The sequence below is a fragment of the Danio rerio genome, chromosome 4, assembly GCF_049306965.1.
Source record: "Danio rerio strain Tuebingen ecotype United States chromosome 4, GRCz12tu, whole genome shotgun sequence".
Classification (NCBI taxonomy): domain Eukaryota; kingdom Metazoa; phylum Chordata; class Actinopteri; order Cypriniformes; family Danionidae; genus Danio; species Danio rerio.
The window spans coordinates 9,169,234-9,193,551 of record NC_133179.1 but is presented as its reverse complement, the minus strand read 5'-3'; the positions used below and the strand labels follow the sequence as shown (position 1 = coordinate 9,193,551).

Sequence of the window (24,318 nt, the reverse complement as noted above, 5' to 3'; positions counted from 1 at the left end):
ACAATACAATACAATACAATAGAACAGATACAAATAGACTGGATGGTTTTCTGTGGAATCTTACAGTACTGAGGTACAGAAATTCAATAACAATATATAAAATAACACTGTACAGTCTTCATCGTTTAGTCTTCAACTCATTTTGGTTTATAGCTTTATAACCTCTCGGTTGAAGTTTGCTCAAATCTCACACAAGTCTTAAAACAGACCAATTGAAAATCACTGTATTTCAGGGTTAAACTTTTGAGATCAACTTAAATCACAACTAGACACTTCTGATCCCGGGACTACTGCAGATTCGCACATTGTGAATATATTGTGCAGCCCCAGTAGAAAGGCTCGAAGAGAGTGAAAGTGTGAAGTGTTGTTCAGTAGCACAGGTTAACAAGCCTCTCTTAAGCAGATCAGATTGGGCAGTGGGACAATTAGCATCTTGGTAATCGGCGTTGACGTGGCATTACTGTGCTCCTAATTCCCTAGCAGCTTTGGGAACAGCCTGCTACTCTTTCCTCAGGCACACACACACATATATACATACATATACACACACACATGCACACACACATGCACAGCTGGAGGGCGTCCTCAACAGAATAAGGTATGACTGGAGCACAGAGATGACCTTGAAGGCCCTGCGTCAGAGTCACTTCCACCGGCCGGCCAGTAGAGGTCCTGCTGTAGAATGCTCTGTGTGTTATTTAAGAGTAACCACACACTGATTGATGACAGTAGACTAGATTTAATAGTGAATGCATCTGAAGCGTGATTCAGTCTATAATTAGGAGCAGTCAGTCAATAACATTAGAAACGAGCACTTTGTGTCCTTGTACCTCCTTTTCTGCTGTAGGCCAGCAGCGCTTTAAGGGAGCTCCATAAATAGACACACTTCAATGCTTTCTGAACTGATTCAGCCTTGAGTTTGGCTATTCAACATCAGCAGATTAGTAGAGTTTTGCATCAAACAAGGCATTCCAGCACACTGGATTCTCATATAGTGTTCCTGCAAAGTGGATTACTGTAAATGTGTCACGTCTACCATTTAAAATCATTTACACAACACAAGTGCACAGAGAAATATTACTTTTAACATTATAAAATACACTCACTGGCCACTTTATTAGGTACACCGATCCAACTGCTTGCATTTAGGCATGTAGACATGGTCAGGATGATCTGCTGCAGGATTTAAGAGACTTTAAATGCGGCATGGTTGTTGGGGCCAGTACACTTAATTTAATACTTTATTGTTTTAATAAACCTATGTGTGGAGATCAATACAATAAAACTGATTCTCCATCGAGGACCTCAAGGACAACACTTACGAAAAGATGATGGCAACCAACACATATACTTAATACATAAATACACGTCATTAAACGTACACAGACATCACCTCTATGCTATAAGACTGCAGGTTAACTATGTCTGTATATCATAAGTTATATTTGATAGTACACCTAACTTGATTGTAATTCAATAATGTGCAACTTTTGTAAAGCTGCTTTGAAACAATAATAATTGCAAAAAGCGCTATACAAATTAACTTGAATTCTATTTGAAGTGTCAATAGTTTATCACAGACATTGAATAAGATGCACCCGGCATTGTGCACGACAGTAAAACAGAAAAATCCCAAGAGTCCTACATATATTTTCACCTGACAAACGATCCATCTAACAAGCCAAATCTGGGACACTTCCATGGGCATGTAAAGCGGTGAGCAGAGAGGTCACGGGTAAAAGGCAGAGCAGCTAACAGTGTGTGTTTCTTGTCAACAAGAGGAGTCGAGCAGAACCAGAACTGGATCTATAATGCATGAATAACCTACTTCTGATGCCTGCCAGCAACCCCATCCTCTCCAAGAGTGACCGAATTCAGCTGCCTCTCATTACAAGTGTGTGTGTGTATGTGTGTGTGTGTATTAAATGTCTACTGTCTGTCACGGATTCATCTATTGCTTTAAAATAAACATTTTTAACAGCGCTGCTCATAGCTGTGACAAATAGATCACTTCTGTATATGTTTATACAGTCGGAAAGCAAATGTTCCTGTATTTAACAGGAGACACTGCAGGCAAAAACAAGCCTGCCTCAGTTTGACATTTTGGGGCTTTTTATAGTGCTTTTTTCAGTCTAATGTGAAGGAAACATCCACAATGCACTTTGGAGTATTTGTTTTGCTATGATTCATCAATTTGTATCTCCAGATTTCCAATATAACGTGCATTTTTAAAAGGACTTTTTGTAAATGCAGCACTTAGATACTCTAAACATAATACAATTGGGTAATTATCATACCTGCCAACATTGGGATGTGAAAATAAGGGAAACTCTTGTGTCTCTTTATCAATATGGAGCGCATCTGACAGCCATGCCCCGCTACAACAGAAAGGAAAGGAATCCCGCCTGTTTTATATTTATTTTAGAGTGGTTTCATGCCTAAACAAATTTAAGAGCAATGGGCGTCCCCTGGTGGTTCAGCAATATAGGTTGCATATACGGAGGATTTGCTCTTTGATGTTTATTGCCCCCCCTTATAGAAAGAATAAAAATACAGGAGAAATACCTTTACGGGATGATAGTGAGATAGAATTGTAAAATACGGGAGAATCCTGGGAAAAACAGGAGCGTTGATAGGTACAGGGTTAAACTTATATGATAATTATATGATCAATTAGTCATGACAGCATATGTTTTAATTCATTGCAACTTATTAAAATAAGTTGCAAACTGTTATAAATTGTAAAGGTACAAATGGATTTAAACATATAGTATGTCAAAGATGAAAAAAGGATGAAACATGTCTCATGTAAAAAAAGAAATGAGTAAAAGAATAAATAAGTTTAAGTAATAGATGAATTAAGTATGTGGTAATGGGGTGGGAAAATAATAATAAGGTTGTGCTTCATCCCACTCCATTTGCAACTATGTTGATTTTTTTAATGATATTTTAAGTATGATATTTTTGATTGAAAATAAATCAAATCAAGTTTATCATGTTCTAACTTAATTGTATAGAATGCAAGTAATAACATGTATACATAAGGTTAATTTGATTCAGCTTAAAAAATTTAAGGCAACCAGGATTTAATTGTATGGTTATCATTTATAATAGCTTTAGATTTTACTGAAGATGTTGTTATAAATACATAATCGAGAACATTTTATTAAACAGCTTTTCTTTCCTGGCCTTTCACAGTATTTTCTGAATAGTGATACTCAAAATCTATACAAAATAAAATGTAAAAAGAAAACAAGAAGAAAATCATTTAACCTGCATTCATCATATATTCAAATGTTTGTGCTAGAAAATTATGCAAATCAGCATATATTTTAATAAATATTAAATCATTTGCATTTCAGGAAACCAGTTAACTTGAAAACAGAAGAAAAACATTTGGTTTATTATTAAATAACTATTAGATTTCCTTAACATCAGAAAAAGAGCTCATCCTGATACTTTGATAAAACCTGTAAAGAAACCAACAAGACAGTCGAGTCTTGTTCCACTGCTGAACAAATCTCTCAACTAGTGAATATAAGGGTTTGTTTGGGAGGACAGGGTGTGAAATTATGAACTACTTAAAACACACCCTGAAAAACAATCCCAAACAAGTCTTTAAGACTGCAATGTGCACACCTCAGAAAGGCATGTGCGAAAACATAAAACCTCTCAGTCTCTTACTCATCACCTCAACCAGAGAAAACAGCACAAGATAAAATACAGCAATCAGATAAATATATCAGATCAAATTTGTCATCGTGAGAAATGCAAATACTGTTTTAGATATGGTTTTATGATGAGCATTCAATAATAATAATAATAATAAATATGAGCACACCTCAGTTTTAACTTCATTTTTAAACATGGATACTTTTGTGTTTGTTTACCAAAATATCAATGCATAAAAGATTTTGAAAGGTTAGTGAGGTCAAACTTGGGCTACTCACTGTGTAATTATGCATATCTCGATGCATTGACCATTGACACTGCATGATTATATAATAAAACGTCCTTTTACGCCTAAATTTTCAATAGAAAAAAAAATAGATTATTTATATATAATATATATTTATAATATATAAAATATTTATATATATATTTTATTATATTCATAGAATGATAAAAATAAATGATTAATGATTGTTTTTAATAATAATTAAATTAATATTAATTAATTAATTTAATTAATATTAAATTAATCCCAATAACTGGTCCTCTAACTAACTAACGAACAAATAAAAGCATTTACTCACTGGACTGTCCACAAACATGCATTATCACAGGGTTATTATTATCGTTTCCTCATTAAAAATAAAATTTATATTGTGCTGCGGTTTCTGTGATATAAAAATGGCTCATGCAGCCATATAAGATGCTGGTTATATTGTATCAGCCAGTCCCAACCCCAGAGTAATTGAGATGTCCAGTGTTATGCTCACTATGTGCACTGATTGGCTGGATGTAAACGACCCTCTCTAGAGATCATCTAGAACCATAATCACTTTCCTGCCAGAAAGAGAGGAGGAAATAAACTGCTTGTTTGTTTGCTGGAGATACAGCTGGGACAACTTGTACGAGTCTGGGAGAGTAAATACAGAAAAAGAACCAGCTTAACATCTTAAAAAAACAACCATGTTTATTACAGAGCCTGGTGAGGAAAAGAAAAAAAGACAACATTGTACTACAGTGCTGCTCTTCAGTATGTTGGGCTGAACTTAAATGACATGCAGTCTGTTCGATTTGCTGGCTTTAGCATGACTCAGATGTAATACTCTCACCACCTGCTACCTACTAACACTGCCAGCATCTTAAAAGCTTTGTTTAAGAGATGTTTTTTCAGAAACAAGAGACCACATATGGTAAAAAAAAAAGTGCCACTCTTGGTCAAGATGCATCAGTGACTGAAATTCCAGTGCAGTACACTGTGCTTCCCATAGATCTGAAATATAGTTGCAGTGGTAGCCGGATTGAAACACATTGTTTACCCACATCATATAAAACAGCCAACAATATGCGAAAAAATGAACAATTTAATTTTTAACAATAATTGTATTTAATTTGAAACTGTTATACGCTGTTTCTTTTCAATTGATTAAATAAAAATTAAAAAAGACTGCTGAAAAAAATAAACTATTTATCTTTTATGCTATTAAGGAGACATGTGCACGCACTGACATGGTAAAAGCTGCTTCTCTCTCTTTGACGTTCAAAGCAAACTTGAATGCCGAAGCATTTTAGATATGTATATAAAACAGCCTATGTAATATAGCCTAATGACATCAGCAAATAAATAAAAATATACAGCAAATGAGAAATAAATGACAGAAAAAAGGGGAAAAAACAGGCAATGTCTCTACAAATTATAATAATTACAAGATAAAATGTGTAGATTCTTTAAATAAGGCAAATGTGTTGATTACCCATTACAAAAGATGTGCTTATAGGCTTATTTGCAGCCAGTTTAGACCAGTCATTTCATCCTCTCGAGTATATAGTCAAGTTTTTTTGAGTTGTTTAGATTTAAGAATGAATTATTTAATGTTTCTCTTGCTCTCGTGACTGTGCGCACAGTCATTTGAAAGTAGGCTTAAGTAAAAAGGTAATGCAAAAACACGTACGATTAATCAAAGATTAATAAATATACTTGGCCGGCCATTAATATACCTGGGCGGCCCGCTCAAGTAAAAGTTCAGCAGAAAAGTCAAGCTAAAAGTTATTTAGTCACACATGCATAACATTTTTAGGCTCGTTATGACGAGCTAAAGTTTGTATAACAAAATTAACATTGAAATAAAAGGTTTAATAAAGATAAAAAATGAATGAGATCACCATTTTAATTAAATACCAACACAATTTCTAACAGATTTCTGATTTATTTTGTAAAGCAAACGTATTGTTAGTAGTTTTTTGAAAGAATCTTTTGTGTTGAAACTCAATCAGATTATTTTGCTGTTCGCTTATAAGTCATAAAAGTTTACTGTTATCTAAAATCAGTCTATAGTAAATTTGAGGCTGATATTTTAGTATTACTTTCAGTAAGGCATGCTGCAGTACCAAACGGTTCCACTATGTGAAAATAGTTTCATATTTTTTTTCCCCAATGTAACTTTTGACTGCAAATAAGAGTGATTTCTTTAACCCTCTGGTGCTGGTTACAATCTTGGTAAACATGCCCAAAATAAAATAACCAAAAACCCTGAAGTGTCTCAATACAAATAAATGCAAGATGTATTTTTAAGTCAGACACATGGGGTCCCTGCAGGAGGCCAGCGGGCTGTTCTGTCAGCTAAAGGGCCTCACGTGTAAAGTAGTCATATTGTGTTCCAGTTCATGTCTGGAAGTCACATTTAAGCCAGATCACCCATGTGCTACACATAAAAACTTGAAAGGTCATAGACAACACCAAAGAAATGGCCTAAACAACCAATTTTCTGTAGTGCATTGATGTATTTCTTTCTTTTTTTTTTAAGTTATATATTCATTAAAACACTATGTTCTAATCAGTAAATATTCATTAAAATATCCTTGCTGAAAGTGAAATGCTACCATAAAAATAAAATCACTTCCAAACAGAACATATTTGACGTTTAATACAGCAACTTTAGTCAGAGCGGGACTTCTCAGCATGCTGAAAACAGAAACCAATTGCCCATGGAAATGTCTCGGTGTCACATTTCCATCTGATTAGGACAAAACCTCATGCAAGACTTGATATTATTAGCTTGGCACTTTATCACATCAGGCTCGGCGAGGACACAGTGTGAGAGTTCATGCAAAAGTATGTTCCATCATTACATGACCTCATTATGGAGTCATGATGGTACATTGTGCTCAAACCAGACTCTTGCAGTGTGAGGAACGTCAAAATACTCATTGCCAAGCATGCTGGCACCTCATCATAGGAGACAAAAAAATAATGCAGCACACATGCACAGCACTCTAAGGGGACTCTGAAAGACCTTAAGAGACATTTAGAGAGAGACAAGCATGTGTTCTGCGACAAATAACAGCAGCAAGAGTTTGGACACAGTAGCATGACACTGGTAGGGATATGACTCTGTGTATTTCAATTCCTGGAATGCTGGGAACATCCTGTTGCTGGCCTCTGGAAAGGCATAACCTCAGCAGGAGGGCCATGTGTCTCGTTTAGTACAGTCAAAAGGCTACAGGAGTTTAGCTACAACGCCTACTAATCTATGAAGCAGGACATTTTAAAACATGTGACCATTATTTAAAGCTGCAGTGTGTAAAAAAAAAAATGTAATTAATGAGCGAGTACATCATGAACCCATCTTCCAAACAAACTTCTTTTGTCTGGTCCTGAAGACTACAGTAGCTGAAGCTACAATGTTTATTATATGCTAGAAAACAAGAATATACACACTTTAGCTTGAACTTTTCTCTGAAGTATGAGTGCATTTACATGGGGCTGGGCAATATGGCAAAAAAAAAAAAACAATCTTAATAATTATTTTATATAATGCACGATAACAATAAACATTTTGATATAAGTTGTTAATGCTTCCATTTTTAACAGCGTATTCCAACCATGACTGAAGGTGGGTACTGTGGGTAGGAAAGTGAAACGAGTGTGCTAAACCACACTGTGTGATGCAGCATGACCTATTTTCAGCTACAAAAAATTTGGTGAATCTCGAATTCACCAAATGAATCTCGAATCTCGAATATGAACACAATTATAGATTCCTGTAGTTGCATATTTCTATTATATATTCTATTCTATTATTTATATATATAAAAATGTCTATCTTTATTGACATAAATTTGATTGCAATTTAATATGATATTGTTTATCAACACTATGGTTGGGTGATGGACCAATTTGGCATCGTACAATGTCTAATGTGAAACAATAAGATGGACGATGGCATCGTTGTCATAGGTGGTTGTGAATTAATTATTTATGAATAATGGTATCATCTATCGACCCAACCCAAATTGGCACAGCCATACATTCAATATAATTTTCAGCATCCTTACAATGCAGGGGATTATTTCACTACTTTTTCTTAGATTAAAAGGTTCTCCTTCGTTTTCAACTGTGATAAGTAACTAATGTAGACAAGTATAAGATTTTCCAACCTCTGATACCACTCAGATTGTTGTTCCACTGAGGTTGGTTGCTTTCTCACCTCAACCAAACCACTCCAAGGTTTAAGTGGACAAAGAACACTTCATTCGGACAATCTTGGATTGACTGTTTTGGTGCTGATCCAAGCATGACTGCTGTGTTCATATTGCCTAAATAAACAGAGGTAAGGGAGAAAACTTGCCAGGTTCATAAACAGAAGCCAGCAGCGAAAACGCCCTTAGTGACCCTGAACTATTGAGCAGTGGTGCATTATTTCAAGTGAAAGTCTCTTTCTGATAGATATACTTCCATATCTCAACAAGGGTCTGAAGGTTTGTTATGATCAGCAGAACTGGACGGGGAGTAAAATCTACAGATAAGATTCCATGTAAACTCTAGGACTTGCAATTGCACAACTGTCCGAGAAGTTCCTAGAGTCCTCTGGATCATATGACTGTTTCTAGAGAACCACACGGCCCCTTCTTTAAATCGGAACAACAGATCTTTCCTGCAAAACAACATATTTGTCCTTGTTGGACTGAAAGCAGAAGGCAATCCAGGCAAGCAGGTTAGACCTGCACTGTTTGTGACTGATAACAGTCAATTCAAGGCAGCAGAAAAAAGTGAGTCTTGGCTTATGTTTAGCTTATTTTTTCTTTATTTTTATCAAGCCTCAATGTTAGACATTGATAACTTTTTATACCCTGCAAACATTTACACTGTCTGAATACTTACAAAGCTAGCCATTCAAGTATAGAAACACACACACACACACACACACACACACACACACACACACAGGTCACTGTAACCAGCTCCAATAAAGTAACCCTTGTAGGAGCAAGACTAACTTTCAGCCAACTCATTTTCCACCTATCTCCAGTCTCTAAGAACGGCCCTGTATGTTTCTCCCTTGCTCTACTTAAGACCACATGTTCAAACACTCAAAGTTGAGAGACCCCTGGCCATCCATTCTTTGCAATTGTCCTTCCCTCTTTCTCTCTCTTCACAACAAACATCACATGTTCGGCACAGTGGAGCCACAGTTTCTTGCTCAATCAGGAACAGACCTTTGTACAGACTAACCCCAGTGCCAGTGTACATGTGACGCTGACGTGCTCACTCAAACTTTCACTTCATGTACACATCTATATGACTCAAAACCTTTTATTTTTTTCAACCTTTATGAATCCCTACAATAAGCTGGAATTAAACATGCTCTTTAACCAGAAATGTCTCTCTTTCTGAGCTCCAGATTGGGAACATGGGAATGATCAATCTAAAAGCAATAGTTTCTTTGGTTACCAAAACATCCATAACAAATACAGTCATTAAGAAGGAACACAACAATTCAGGAATGCTTGCACATTTTTAGCTCTGCTGTATTTTAAGGTTGTAGGAGAGATCATTTTTCAAACACACTCCTCATCTCCGGCTTCCTCAGAAATGAACATGGTGAATTACACTCATCATTGATGGTGAAATGAATTGCGTTTCTCTGATTAAAAAGGAGAACAAGCTGTACCATAGACATACCACAATCTGGAAAGCACCAGTGGAAGTTCTGACTACTTTATGGTAGACCTCAGTTATCAAAGTCATTTATCTGAGTTGAGAGTTTTGAGTTGACCAGATGGCTGAGCTCACACATATGACATCATCACATAAGAGTGGTTATAGTGACGTATGTTCAACTTTAGCCTCCTTCCATTAGTCTCCCAATCAACAGAATTAAGCAGTTCCTGGTTCAAAATTGACCTTGTAGAGCCAACAGATCTCCAACCTTCGGCTGTTGCCATACAAAAACCAATCACCTAACTACATTGTTGCCATAGAATTAAAGCAGAGCTGTTGATTGGAAGAAAACAACTGGTAGCTTTGGAAAACTGAACAACATAACACAGAAATTAACTCATTAAACAAAGTACAACTTGAAGGTCAACAAAATACACTAAAGCTTTACATAAAGCTCAAGTATAAGAGAAACATCTACAACCGTGTTTTACATGGAAGCAGGTGTGTTTGATAGTTGTTCTTTGACCTTTAACCCAGTTTACAGGTGTATTTGTACTACTGCAGTGAGTTTCAGTGCATGCTTTAAAAAGCATAAAAGATGGACTGTATGGTTCACTGCATTCAGAGTTAAATGCTTTGTTAGCAGCAAGTCTAACTACATATACTACTGTATTATGTAAACTACAATGCTCAGCATATACAAGTTGACCCCTCACAAGTCTGTCTTTTAAATTCATGTTTTCAGTAGAAAGCTCTACATTATTTTTTGCGTGCATATACATTAGATTAGTCAATATTGAAGATAAATCTGGAGCTTATCTAACACAATAACTTATGATAACTATCCAATAACTAGTACACCCAAATTTCTGTTATAAAAAATATTGGTCACATTTATAATTTTTTTGCAATACTTTGCTTGAATTCAATTGTATTATCTTTCAATTTCTAAATATGTTTGGTAACTAAAATATTATTCTAATAAATATCTGTTTAAGAAATCTGTTTTGTTTAAATGCACCAAATTGCATTGCCTATATTCACAGAGAAATTGATAAAATAATTCATTTTCAAAATGGGATGTGTTCAATTACGTTGAACACTGTATATATAACAAATACAGAATAATATTCAGAGAAGTAATGCTCAATTTACATATGTTAAAACACAAATGTGCATAAGGTGTATTAACAGTTATATCAATGACCATCTTATGCCTTTTGTTTTTTAAAGGGAATACCCAAACAATTAAATTCTGTCACCATGTATTCTCGCTTCACTTGTTCCACAAGGGTCTAAAATATACACCTGGTTATGTGACCCTTGGCAATTATGACTCACTCAAAGGAAAAGAGTTCCTTTTCCAGGTATGCTCACACGCCACAGTCTCTCCTGTGTAGCTGGACATTTGAATTAGGGCTGGGCATTTTGGCCTGAAATTAAAATCTTGATTAATTGACTACTTCGATTACAATTTATGAACGATTATTTATTTTTTGGCCTCATATATCACAGACAGGTTTTGTACAGTAAATATGCTCACATACTACAAGTTAGAGATTGTTATTGAAGGGTGCATTACCTGATATTAAAATAATTGAAGGAAACGCAAACTATCTACCATCTTTGAGTATTTAAAATGTGTAGTTACGTTTTTTTGAGAGGTACACGCGTATGCGACTGCACGAAGGCTGCACCGAACTATAAACATGTGTTCGATGTAGAAGTATAAAGTAGCCTTAACAGAGCGGGGTCACGTGACTCCACACACAGTAGGGAAAGTAATTAAAAAATATGTGCCTTTAAAAATTAGACCGTTTTTAGATTCTAAATGTCAATTTCGATTACTTTTCGATTAATTATTAAGTCCTAATTTGAACCAATTAAATGCTTATTAACTTAAAACTATTTTGGCATTGATGCAACAAAGAGAAATTGGCGCATCTAGACACAGAAAACTTCATCCACCAGAAACATGATGCAAAATAAACACCTAACAGGGTCTATTACAGGGTTTTAAGACGCACTTAAAATTTAATCAGCCTGGCCTTGTTGTCAAGGATCTACCTTAACCTGAAAAACCAATGGGGCGTCTGTTCCTTCATGGGGATGGGATAGTTTTACACCTGCCCTGTCTGACCACACAACACCACAAGCTCGGCAACCAACCGCCACATGGCTAACAATAACCCATACAAACATTTCCCGAGTCAGATTACACAACACACAACTATTGTGTGCTGGATGCATGCAAATAACTGAAGTCAACAGCTCATGCAAATACAAACAGAGTCCTTTCTAGACCTGCCTGCACTGTTAGAACTATCTGCATTCTGTTATATAGATGTGGACAATAGTTAATGAAAACCGATCAAGCAATATAAAACAAAATGAAAAGAAAAACCCCCTTCCACAGCATATCACAGTGTATAAACTAGGGTTGGGTGATATGCCAAAAATGCAATCTCCATTATTATTTTCCATATTGAACAAAAACTATATATATATATCCTGATACAAGTTGTTAATGCTTCTAGATTTAAAAGAGTCCCCCAATAATAACTGAAGCCACAAAAATTAGAGGATCCATTAAATGGTGGGCGAAAATTTGATACATCTCTAATATCAACACACTTGTTGTACATTTCTGCTGTGTGATTGGCTCTTAGATCAATATAGAGTAAAAAAAGTCCAGAGCTAATCTCCATTACTGACATAAACTATCGTGACTCGATATAATTTCATTTATCGGTGCAGCCCTAATCTAAAACTATCCTCTTGACAACCTTTTGAGCCCATACAGACTCCTCTGAGACTGAAAGATTCTCTGTATATTAGACTGCGATGAGTAATTAGAGCTCACATAAACAAATAACACACAGGTACATGATCCCTACGCAGTTCTCCAACAAACCACACCTCAAATGATGAATCTGCTGGTCTCTGGAGCCATAATGAATTCCAGATGCAAATTAGAGTCTGTGCCGTCATTGAAAAGCATTCATTAATACTTCATTAGCTTTTATAAACACTCCATTGAGTACTCAAGTGAGTGCACTTATCTTATTGAGTGAGAATTATTTATAAGCCAGCAGTATATGCTACTTGGAGGTCCCATACTATTAAATGCAAGCACTTTAAAGTGGATGAAATGCAGGTTTCTGTGCCTTATGCGACAGATTAGTGTAGTCTGTGGAGCTTTATGAGCCCATGTGAAACAGCCAACATATGAAAAGTGATTGCACATCAGAAGAATGCTTAATGTGCTAAATTGCTGGAAATCATTCAAATGAAATTTAGGCTACTGAGTGCCATACTTATGAGGAATTGTTTATTAGAATTAATGCATAATGCATTAAAATGAGTGAATGTGGCTACACTGCTGGTTTTAAGCATCTCCTTAATTTACATTAATCCAAAACCTCACAGATTTTAGCTTTATTATGCCCCACTACCTTAACAAAAGGGATAATATTGGTTGATCACTATTTATTTTATATTAATGACTGCATGATGGTTGATCAAGATAAAAAGCAACATATCTGATATACACCACTCACGTTCTGTCCGGGGCTGTCCGATCTGTGATCTGTGCAGGACCTCATGTTGTCCTGGTGGTCTGAGGTTGATGTTTGGGTGGGGTCGGTATCGCTGCTTGTGCAGACTCTGTGTCTCAGGACAAAGGCGGTGCCCTCGTCCTCCCTCACCTCCCCCCCGTCCAGCTTGATTCCTGTTGCTTCTGCTATTTCGTAATGTTGCTGGACCACACTGGACCAAGAGGGCGCTCGACCCCAAATCCGTCCTCCGTGAATTCACAGCAGAATATGAGATTTACTGATGGAGCTGGGGGAAAACGCAGGAAGCAAACGTTAAATATCACAGTTGCACAGGAGATATGTACACTACTGTTCAAATTTGACATGTAAATCCTCTTCAATTAAGGTTATTCATTTCTGTTCTCTAAAACAAAAACAAAAAAATTAAGAAGATATGCATCTGGCATTAAAATTACACAAGTCACTGATTAATGTGCTTTCTATAAATAGATCAAGAGCCCAATTAAACTTTAGAGAAACTTACAAATCTTGTTTCACAACTGGTTTTAGTAGTATATAACGGGGTTTGTCAAAATGTCTGTACAACAACTGATAAAGCCTTAATCCAAGCAAGAATGCAATAATTTCATCACAACTGCTGTAATCAGATGTTGCAACCCCTGTGGTTCCACCAGTGTATGTGCACCACATAAGGGTACTTGAGTTAAAAGCGATCACACCCGTCCAGTGTGGCTAAATATCCCAAGCTGGGCCAGAAAGCTAATCTGGAGCCCTGAACTTCAACTTTACATGACAAAACGAATCGTTTTAACCAGACTAATCAGGATCTCTTGGCAATCTGCATCGTTCTGATGAAATACAGATTACCCCAGTAATTATGCCACATCTACAGCTTTGGAGCGATAACTGAAATCAATCAGCCTTCTCCTTCAAACGCTTCTCCTAGTCTGAAGTGCGTTTAATTTGAGTTGGTATCAGCTGCAAGGCCTAAACAGGCTGCCAAGTTCACAGAAGCGAGAGGCTTCGCAGGCACAGCTGTGAAACTGACAGCATCCGTCTGCTTAGAGTTTCACTCCTTTTGTAAATGAAAAGTCTGGCAGCAGCTGCGCGTTCACAAATCAGGAAATCAGGTTCAGCCAGAATCTCTAATTGCGAGGTGGTCCAGTATGGCGGAAAAACATGAAGATGCCCTTTGCTTCTCAAGTTCTGGTGTCGCTTTAACCACTTTCAGTATCGCATGACACCGTATTGGTGTGAAACTGACCCCTCTTGCTCCCTTGGCCTACTGTGCAGGAGTTTTGTTCCCGAGAAGCAAGCTGATACAAACTGTTTGAATGTCTCCATAGATCAATCCACACATTCAGAAAACAGGGAAGAGGTGGCAAGTCATTACTGGTTAATTATCAGCTCATTCATTATGTTCATTTAATAAGTCCCTGCTCAAAGGCCCTGGCATCATTTGACTCCCAAGAGTGCCAAAACCAGGAGTCCAACTCCCAAGGAAAGATAATGTTTTAATGAATGCACTGCAAATCCATTTGGGTTAAAAGCAAATGTAAATACACATTAATTTTTTTTACATTATTATTATTTTTTTTTTTTTTTGGTTATTCAGGTTTATAATAATTGCCAATTAAGTTAATAATAATAATAATAATAATAATAATAATAATAATAATAATAATATGTTAGGAATTGGAAAATTTCTAAATCACTTATAACCTTTTGGGCAGGCACTCTTCAGTTTTATGTAGCCCGAAATAAATTGAAGTGGACTAAATAGTAAAGACATTACTTACCAAATAAAACAAATAATAAAACAAATACATGGTTATAAATTACCATATTTTAAGGATTTCTTTTTTATTTAATATTATTTTAAAAAATAATTTAAAAAATAGATAAATTAAAAAAAATAAATAAAAAAAAAAAAATCACTGAAATAGACACGATTTTTTCTTCCTATTAAGATTAATACCCCACTGGGACGTCGGGCTAGCAGTAATATAGACAAGTGTGCTTTGAATGTAGAGCACAAATTCAATTTCACACATTTCATTCTCATATTGAACACAACACATTTATAAATATACCAGACAGCATGACTGAAGACCCTCATGATCTCTCATGCTACTGAAAGTTTCGCACCACAACCAGTTATCTTGATAAACATGAGCAGATGTTGAAAATGTCGTAGTTTCATGCTGAACACATTTAGAATATAGCGACTGAGATGCACTGGACATTGATTACACTATCTGGAAAAACAGAAGTACTTTGCAGATGGTCAGTCCTAAACATTGGATGCAAAAGCCAAAATGGATTTTAAGACAAAGCGGACATTCCTGAAAAGAAAGCATCTGAAAGAAATTGGAAACAATCTATTCATGAGCAGAACACACTTTCAGACAAGCAGGTAGTCAATTTCCATTGTGTAGCTAAGACTTGCCTTGCGGAAACAACACAGAGAAAGAAAGAAATCAATTGAGACACCAGTCTGGAAAAGTGCTTACCAGAAATACAAAGAAAAAGACGACGAAATGACATTTGAAATTGATTTTCCTTTGCCAGTCAAACAGCTGACCAACCAGCGGCTGACTTTTCTGTGTTTTCGACTCTAAACTGTCACGGCTTGGAAATTTGTCAGCGATTTCATACCCTCAAAAAGGCAAGTTTCATTCGCGGCAGTCTTCATGCTCTGCTTTGGTACAGCAAGAACTGTCATAGCACACTTAAGTGAGTGTCAGTGATCCGTGACACCAGACTTTAAACTGCATCTCTCTTCCTACAACTCCATACACACCATCTCTTACATTTTATACACTCTCTCCAGAACTTGCATCGTCCAGAAATGTGAAGAAAGCATTTCATGAGGCCAATAGGACAATGCAAAAACACAACTAGTAAGCAGAGTGAGAAGGACTGGAATAGTAGTAAGCTGTGTGTCACGGTCTCCTTGTATTTAGAACAAAGCCCACTTGACCCGGGATGTACTTTGCGGCATCAGCTGTTGTTCAAGTGTGAGCATAAAGGAAATGGGTCACTATAAGAAGAGAGACGACGATGTACACACTTGCAAGCACAACACCTATGGATAAACAGGCTGCAAAACATGATGCTGCACACTATACCATAACAACTGTGCTACTTAGATGACGGACTAAATTGGACAGAGCGATGCTTGCATTACGCCTGACACGTGAAAAGCTATACTGGAGCGATCTCAATTTACAGAAGGTTGCACACACGCAAACTAGTAGAAGGGGTGATTCATGGAAATGGGGCCTAACTTTTTTGTTTTGCCATCTCTTTTGAATCATGTATACATGATGCTTGTGAATTTGTGTAGCAACTGCAGCAGAAAATTTATATCTCAGGAGCAGAGCTCAAGATCTAAAATAAAAGTCAATAATTATTTAAATATAATAAATATTTTATTTAAATTTCAATAATAATAACAACAACAAGAACAATAATAATACTTTTAATAATAATTATAGTTATTATTTTAATAATATATTATTATTATTAAATAGTAATAATTATAATTATTATCAATATTTTAAATATGTTTTTATATTTAAATAATAATTGCAATTAAATATTATTACTACTACTACTACTATATAATAATATTAATGTTATTGTTACTGTTGTTATTATTAATATTATAAATAATAATAAATATTAATTATTATTTTATAAAATACAAATTATTATTTATTAGCATTAATGATAATAAATATTTTCATTATATTTAAATAAATAAATAAACTATATAATAATATTGAAATTATAGTTTTAATTTTCCCTGATATCTCCATGACTGAGAGGTCTAAACAGTCCATTGACCCTATAAAAGGCCAATAATTTATTTATTCAATATATATATATATACACACACACACACACACACACTCACACACACACACACACACACACACACACACACACACACACACACACACACACACACACACACACACACACACACATACATACATACATACATATATACACACATACACACACACATACATATACACACACACACACACACACACATACACATACACACACTTCAATAATTTAAAAATACCAACAGCAAAAATAGAGTAGATAAAATACAAAAGATATGATACAGAATGTAGAATGTAGTTATAAAGAGTAAGTTATTTTGAACAGATGAGTTTTAAGTCTGAATTTAAACAGAATAATAATTTAAATATAAACTATATTTTCACAATATTAAAAAAAATATTATTATTTACATCAACCTTTGGATATTTAAAATTAAAGAAAATATTTAATATTACTACTAAAAAAAGAAAAATATTTCAAAAGGTTGCAGGCTAGAAATCAAAGTTTTACAACTCCCTGAAAGAGTGATGATTATGGGAAGCGTTATTCTTACACAAAGCAAGTGAGAACAGACAAATCTTTGTGAGTTTGTAAGTGCACAACATGAGTGTACATTGTGTTCAGTGACACCCTGCAGCAAAATATTCAAAGGGCAGATCTAACGTGTCCCTACGAGACGCATAAATACACAGCAGCAACTGGTTTTCCTGAGGATTAAAGACCTAAGGAAACATGTTGTCTAAAACAAAATAAGTGGGAGAGTTGAGAAACCCAAACAAAAGCGGTTGTTGGAGCCAGTCGTTGGGTGTGCAAGTATGTCATGTGACTGCTAAGTGAGCGAACAGAGGGGTTAGAGGTGCCTTTGTGTGCAGACTGTCGGTCATGAGACCAGCGTTGACCACCAGCGTAGAATCAACTTCAATCACAGAGGAAGAAGCCTTTTGTTAGAGAGTCAGAGGAAAATACAACTGCAAATCTTTATACAGTTGAAGTCAGACTTATTAGAGCCCTTGCATATATTTTTCCCCCAATTTTTGTTTAACAGAAGACGTTTTTTTAAACACATTTCTTAGCATAATAGATTTAATAACTCATTTCTAATAACTGATTTGCCATGATGACAGTACATTACCCCCGGTTTCACAAACAAGGTTTAAGGCTAGTCAAGATTAAATTGCATGTTTGAGCTGTCTCAACTCAAAATAACTTGTAGTGAGATGTCTTAAATATGTCAGTGTCATTTTTTTTGTCTCCAGGTGCATATCAGTAATATTTTTCTAAGGCCATTTTTATAAATTTGTCTTAAATAGCCTAATTTAACTAAGACCTAGTCCTGGCTTAACCTAAGCCCTGTTTGTGAAACTGGGCCAATATCTGACTAGTATTTTTAAGATACTAATATTCATCCTAAAAGTGCAATTTAAAGGCTTCACTAAGTTAACTAGTTTAATTAGGCAAAATAGTAATTAGGCAAATCATTTTATAATGATGGTCTGTTCTGTAGGCAATTGAAAAAAAAAATGCTTATGGGAGCTAATAATATTGGCCTTAAAATGGTTTAAAATAATAATAACTGTTTTTATTCTAGCCAAAATAAAACAAATAAGACTTTCTCCAGCAGAAAGCCTCTCCACTGGTAAATCAGACCAAAGTGCTTTTTGCGATGAGCCAAGGATTTTATGGTGCATCACTATCGGTCACTAATAATAACAACAGCACGTCACGAGTCGGAGGTTACCCCGTCCTTCACACCTCACCATGTGCCACAGACATACCAGACTGTCAATTTAGCTTTGACTCATGTGCAAATCATTGATACTAAGGTCAAACTGAACACTTTGCCAAAACCTCCAATTCACCAGTTGACTGAAGAAAGTACTGGTGTCAGAATGAATAGACTAAGGCAAAATGACATGGATTACTGAGCAGCTTTCCAGTACATTATCTACACAAACAGGATGAGCCACAGAGGAGACGGTCGTCTTGGCAACGTCATCCCACCTTGTTCAGATTAAGGGAAGTGAGGAATGACATGCCAGTGTGCCGAACAGTGCATCGTATTTTAGTTTTAAACACAGTTTATGCCATTTTGCATAGCACACGGCAAAGACTTCAGGAGCCGAGAGGTTCCCTTGCCATTTAGAAGATGCTTGCTTTGTTGATCAATGGCAGGCTCTCTGATTAGGTGTGCTTCCCCACTGCTGAGGTCCAAGGCTACTGCTGACACTATAATAGAGATGGACCAATAATCGGTTTGACCGACATTACCACTTTCCCCTAATAAGTTATTGGTTCTCTATTATTGTGTCTAGCGATAAATTTCCCTCTAAAAACAAACAGCAAGCAAGACCACCTTCAAACACTGGGAAAACACACTAGTTTAAAAAAATGATAGCGTTAAAACTGAGAAAAATAAGAAATATTTACAGTTTCAATCAGAATTATTAAACCCCCTTTGATTTTTTTTTCCTTTTTTTTTAACATTTCCCGAATGATGTTTAACAGAGCAAGGAAATTTTCAAAGTATGTCTGATAATATTTCTTGTTCTGAAGAAAGTCTTATTTGTTTTATTTCGGCTAGAATAAAAGCAGTTTTAATTTTTTAAACACCATTTTAAGGTCAAAATTATTAGTCCATTTAAGCTTAATTTTATTCCGATAATCTACAGAACAAACCAACGTTATACAATAACTTGCCTAATTACCCTAAGCTGCCTGGTTAACCTAATTATCCTGGTTAAGCCTTTAAAAGAGTCTTGAAAAATATCTAGTAAAACACTATTTACTGTCATCTTGGAAAAGAGAAAATAAATTAGAAATGAGTTAGTAAAACTTTTATGTTTAGAAATGTATTGAAAAAATCTTCTCTCCGTTAAACAAAAATTAGGGAAAAAATAAACAGGGGCGAATAATACTTATTTTATGCGCACCCAATTCATTTATTCAATTATATTACAACTGCACAACTAAAACATCCAACTTTGATTATTCCAAATGTTTTATTTATTAGTATTAGGGCTGGCTGTGTGATTAATCGCAATTGATTAGCAAGTGCGAATTGAAATGCTGCGATTAGCTATTTGCAAAAGGCTGTGTTACGAAATGTATTTTTTAATTTCTCCCGGCAAGAGCATATGCATGCATAATTTTATTTTTATTTTTTTGTATAATAAGCTACACTATCCCTCTAATTCGAGTTCAACCTGTTTACCGAAAGCTAAGGTTATTTTATTTTGTGTTTACTGTTTGCTTTTGAGAAAAAATTGTGTTTTATTTCTGAATATTTAAAAACAAATTTGAATAAATGTTTAAGTAAGTTAATATCTTTTCAGTTCCCTTTGTTAACTAACTCTCAAAGCATTTTAGCAGTAAGAAGCTACGATACAGTTTATTGAGCTGAAGCATGACTACAAAGTAAAAATAATAATAATAATAAAATAAAACAAATAAACATTTTACACAAACCAAACAGTCCTAATTTGTATTATTACTTACAATAATAATAATTCTAATTATAATAGTGGTTGTTGTTAGTAATAGACTTAAATATCTAATAGGTAATTCCTGATTGGAAAAACTGTAGGGCATTGGAAATAATCTCCATTCTAACAAACTCCTAACTGTGCCAATGTCTATTATTTGTTCAGTACATGCTTGTAAAAACAGCTTCACGTTTGCAGACGACAAATTCCATCTTCGTCACATCATCAAAGCTAAAGTCAGGTGCACAGATGTGATGTGCACTGATGGCCACTCGCCTGACGCACAGACAGGCAAAGTCAATCTGGAATGGCATGTGTTTGGTCTAAGACGCTTACCTGATGGCAGGCAGCTTTGACAAGCACAGGCTCTATTTATAGTCAAAATGACACTATTTAGTGGCCCTCTCTAACAACCAAAAATAAATTTAAAAAAAGAATGCACTTTGTAGTAGAAGAGATTAACTACAATATTATATTTAGCAGCCATCCCATGGCATGATATGTACTTTACCAGAGAGGAGCTGCCAGTTATGTGGAAGAACAACCGGCCCGGGGCAAGACTTCAGTCCCATGATAACTAATTTATTTCAAGATGACTAGCAGTCTTGGAAGTCGTATACAAAGTGTGACACAGAGGGGCTTATCTTACTCCAAAAAAAAAAAGACAGTTAGAAAAGACTGTGTATTAAAATAAATAAGCCAATGCTTGCAACGATAGACAATTAAACATGTTTTAATACATTCAGTATTTCAAGAAAATAATGATTTTTACTCCTAATTTTTAATACAGAAACACGAGATGATCATTATATTAATTTTTATTCATTAAAGCATTTGCATTAGAAATCATTATAGACATAATCACAAAGTTTTTAGGCGGTCAATTTGATAAATAATTACTGCATCACTTAAAATCAAAGTGTTGCAACTTAAAAGATTGATTAATTATGCAAACAATAGTGCTTGACAGGATTTAAAAAAACAATGGCACCAATAATCATATCTATCTGCATATCTCTGATTATTAATAGCATCCTGTAGATATATTCATCTATTCTAAATCTCTGTTCATAGTTAAAACAACATGTATATAATATTCATAGTACATCCATCTGTAAATATCATCACAGCTTTTCTATAACTGAACTTTATAACTTATACCTGTATTCTGCACTTGCTGCTATTGCACTCCTGGTTAGACCCAAACTGCACTTTGTTCCCTTGTACCTGTACATGTGTAATGACAATAAACAGGGTTTCTGCAGGTTTTACAAAGATAAATTGAAGACTTTTGAAAATAATTTAACAACATTATGAATGAAAATTTAGACTTATAAATGCTTATATTTTTTTAGAATATCCCAGTTGGATTAAAAGATCCAGATTTTCACTTCACCTTTAAAAAAAAAAATAAATAAATAAAAATAATAATAAATAAATATATATATATATATATATATATATATATATATATATATATATATATATATATATATATATATATATATATATATATATATTTATTATTATTATTATTATTATTATAACTTAAGTGATTAAAACTTAATAATGCAACAATAATAATTTAATAATAAAGAATATAGGTCAGGTCAGTATGCTCAGTAGTAAATAAACTGAGAATTTTTAAGCAAAGTAGTTAAATAAAAAGTTAAAAGTTTAATTGAGATTGGGATTGTTGGTGATTATATGGGTGTTAATGGCCAGAATGGGTAGCTATACATGAACAAAGAAAAATTAAGACCTTTTAAAAAAAGTAATTACAACACAATATTTCAGTGGATTTAAGACTTTTTAAGGCCTAAAACTTATCTTTTAAGTTAAGACATTAACTTCTGAAGACCTTGCAGATACCCTAAATAAAGTTGAATCTAATTTAATAATATATGCAATAAATAGCCAATTCTAGATAAAAAATAATAAATGATACATGACTGGGCAGCAATGACATTGAAGTGGAGCTGGGAGGAAGCAAAAAGTAAAACAATGACAAGAACCTTGTGTACTCATGAGAGGCAATGGAAAAGTAGGTCAGAAATGCCTGTGGTGATGACAAGTCAATAAGATCAACAGTGAACTGTCAACCCCTTTCACACTTTGACGCTCAGCATAGATGTCAACTAGTATGACTTATCAACTTCTTTTTTTAACTGAGAGCAAACTAAAACACATCATCTAATGTTAATTGTCATTTAATTAAAAGCATGATATCGCTAACAAAAACATACAATTCTGTCATCGGTTACACACCCTCGTGTGGTTGGTTCCAAACCCGTATGACTTTATAGACAAAAGGGCATGTGAAGCAGGATGACAACATCGTTTACTATTCACTTTCTTTGTGTTGGAAGAGCTGAAAGTGAATGCTGACTGAGTTTGCCATCCTACCTCGCATGCTATCCCACATATCCCCAAAATAATGACAGAATGTTTATTTTTATGTAAGCTGTCGCTTCAATTTGAAGATGTTTTGTTTACAAACCAAACAAAAACAACATCTTCCATTGTCATCCCTCTAGGAACAATAACAAACGCTAAGAAACTTCGAAAGATTCAAAACAGCTGGATGAAAACTCCAAACAAAAGCCCCATCAGTGGTCCCCTTACCTCTCAAACACTGACACAAACAAGTCTGAAAGTGACTAACACAGAGGATTTAGAGCTCTTAATTCTTCCTCTTCGGACTCTTTTGGTTTTTTAAAAGCTCTGGGACATCTGTAGTAACATACAGAAGTGTTAAGTCTTTAAAAAATATAATTCCTGTATAGAAATATGCTGAAAATAACAACCGTCTGACAGCCGTAGCAAAGGGAGCTAGTCCGCTAGCAATACTGCCACACAAACAACTTAATTCGCTAAGAAAGACAGTCAGAAATACTTTAAAATACACTGTAAGAACTATATGTGGGTGTCTGGTATTTACTCACCTGTCTGTGTAAGCGGCGAGAGGGTGTCCTTCAAGAGTGTTTTTGTCGGAGTGGATCTGCGGGTGCAGTGGACTGACTGACTGACTCGACCTGGCTGGATTTTCTGGATATCGTTGCGTTCTGATGTGACGCCCCTCGCGTGAGGGCAGAGCGGCCAACCAGAGTGAGCCGATGGGGTCACGTGATTGACTTGAAAGGCAACGGGTTTGACGGGATTTGTAGTCCGCAGGCGATTTGTTTGTGTGTTGAACGTTTTTAGTTTTGCTTAAAGTTTATTTAACTATCGTACAACTATTTTAAAAAGAAATGCCAGTGTTTATTTAAGCAGAAACTTTCAACAATTAACTATTGAATGTTACCATAACATGTTGTGGGTAAATATTGATAAGAAACACCATGTTGAGTAAATACTGTTTTGTAACAGTAACAAACAAACATGTCGCACAGTACCTTTAATGGTGGCGACCCTGCTGTCAAGGGCCTTTTATAAACTGTATTTCAAATACAAATAATTGGCATATACAGTGAAATCCTTATCAGTTATTAAGATATGCTATCAGTGTCAGTTGTGCAATGATGGAATGTAGCCTTACTTGATTTACTAATGATGTAATCTATGACAAAGGTTGCAGATCAAATGCACCATGATCTTCTTTTTAAATGATAGATAGATAGATAGATAGATAGATAGATAGATAGATAGATAGATAGATAGATAGATAGATAGATAGATAGATAGATAGATAGATAGATAGATAGATAGATAGATAGATAGATAGATAGATAGATAGATATTTTTAACATTTATTGGGTTATTTATCAATAACTGAACCCGTTGAGTTAAACAATGGTGCCTTGTTGGG

The 24,318-nt window shown here is 35.0% G+C and overlaps 1 protein-coding gene across 4 annotated transcripts in view; it reads right to left on the bottom strand.

The window, feature by feature from the left end:
• Positions 1 to 23,537, bottom strand: part of adipor2 (adiponectin receptor 2) — a 37,855-nt gene extending 14,318 nt beyond the window's left edge. For 2 of the 4 annotated variants that reach the window (XM_073946256.1, NM_001025506.2), the window contains exons 1-2: positions 23,456 to 23,537; positions 13,171 to 13,453 (exon numbers count right to left, since the gene is read on the bottom strand). Coding sequence is in view for 3 of the 4 variants with exons in the window: in NM_001025506.2 (NP_001020677.1) it covers positions 13,171 to 13,215 (45 nt within the window). In the remaining variant the exon portion in view is untranslated. Of the gene's footprint in view, positions 1 to 13,170; positions 13,454 to 21,671; positions 21,738 to 23,135; positions 23,244 to 23,455 lie in introns of all 4 variants that reach the window. The other 2 variants (XM_073946255.1, XM_073946254.1) reach the window with 2 other exon arrangements.
• Positions 23,538 to 24,318: the final 781 nt, after the last annotated feature.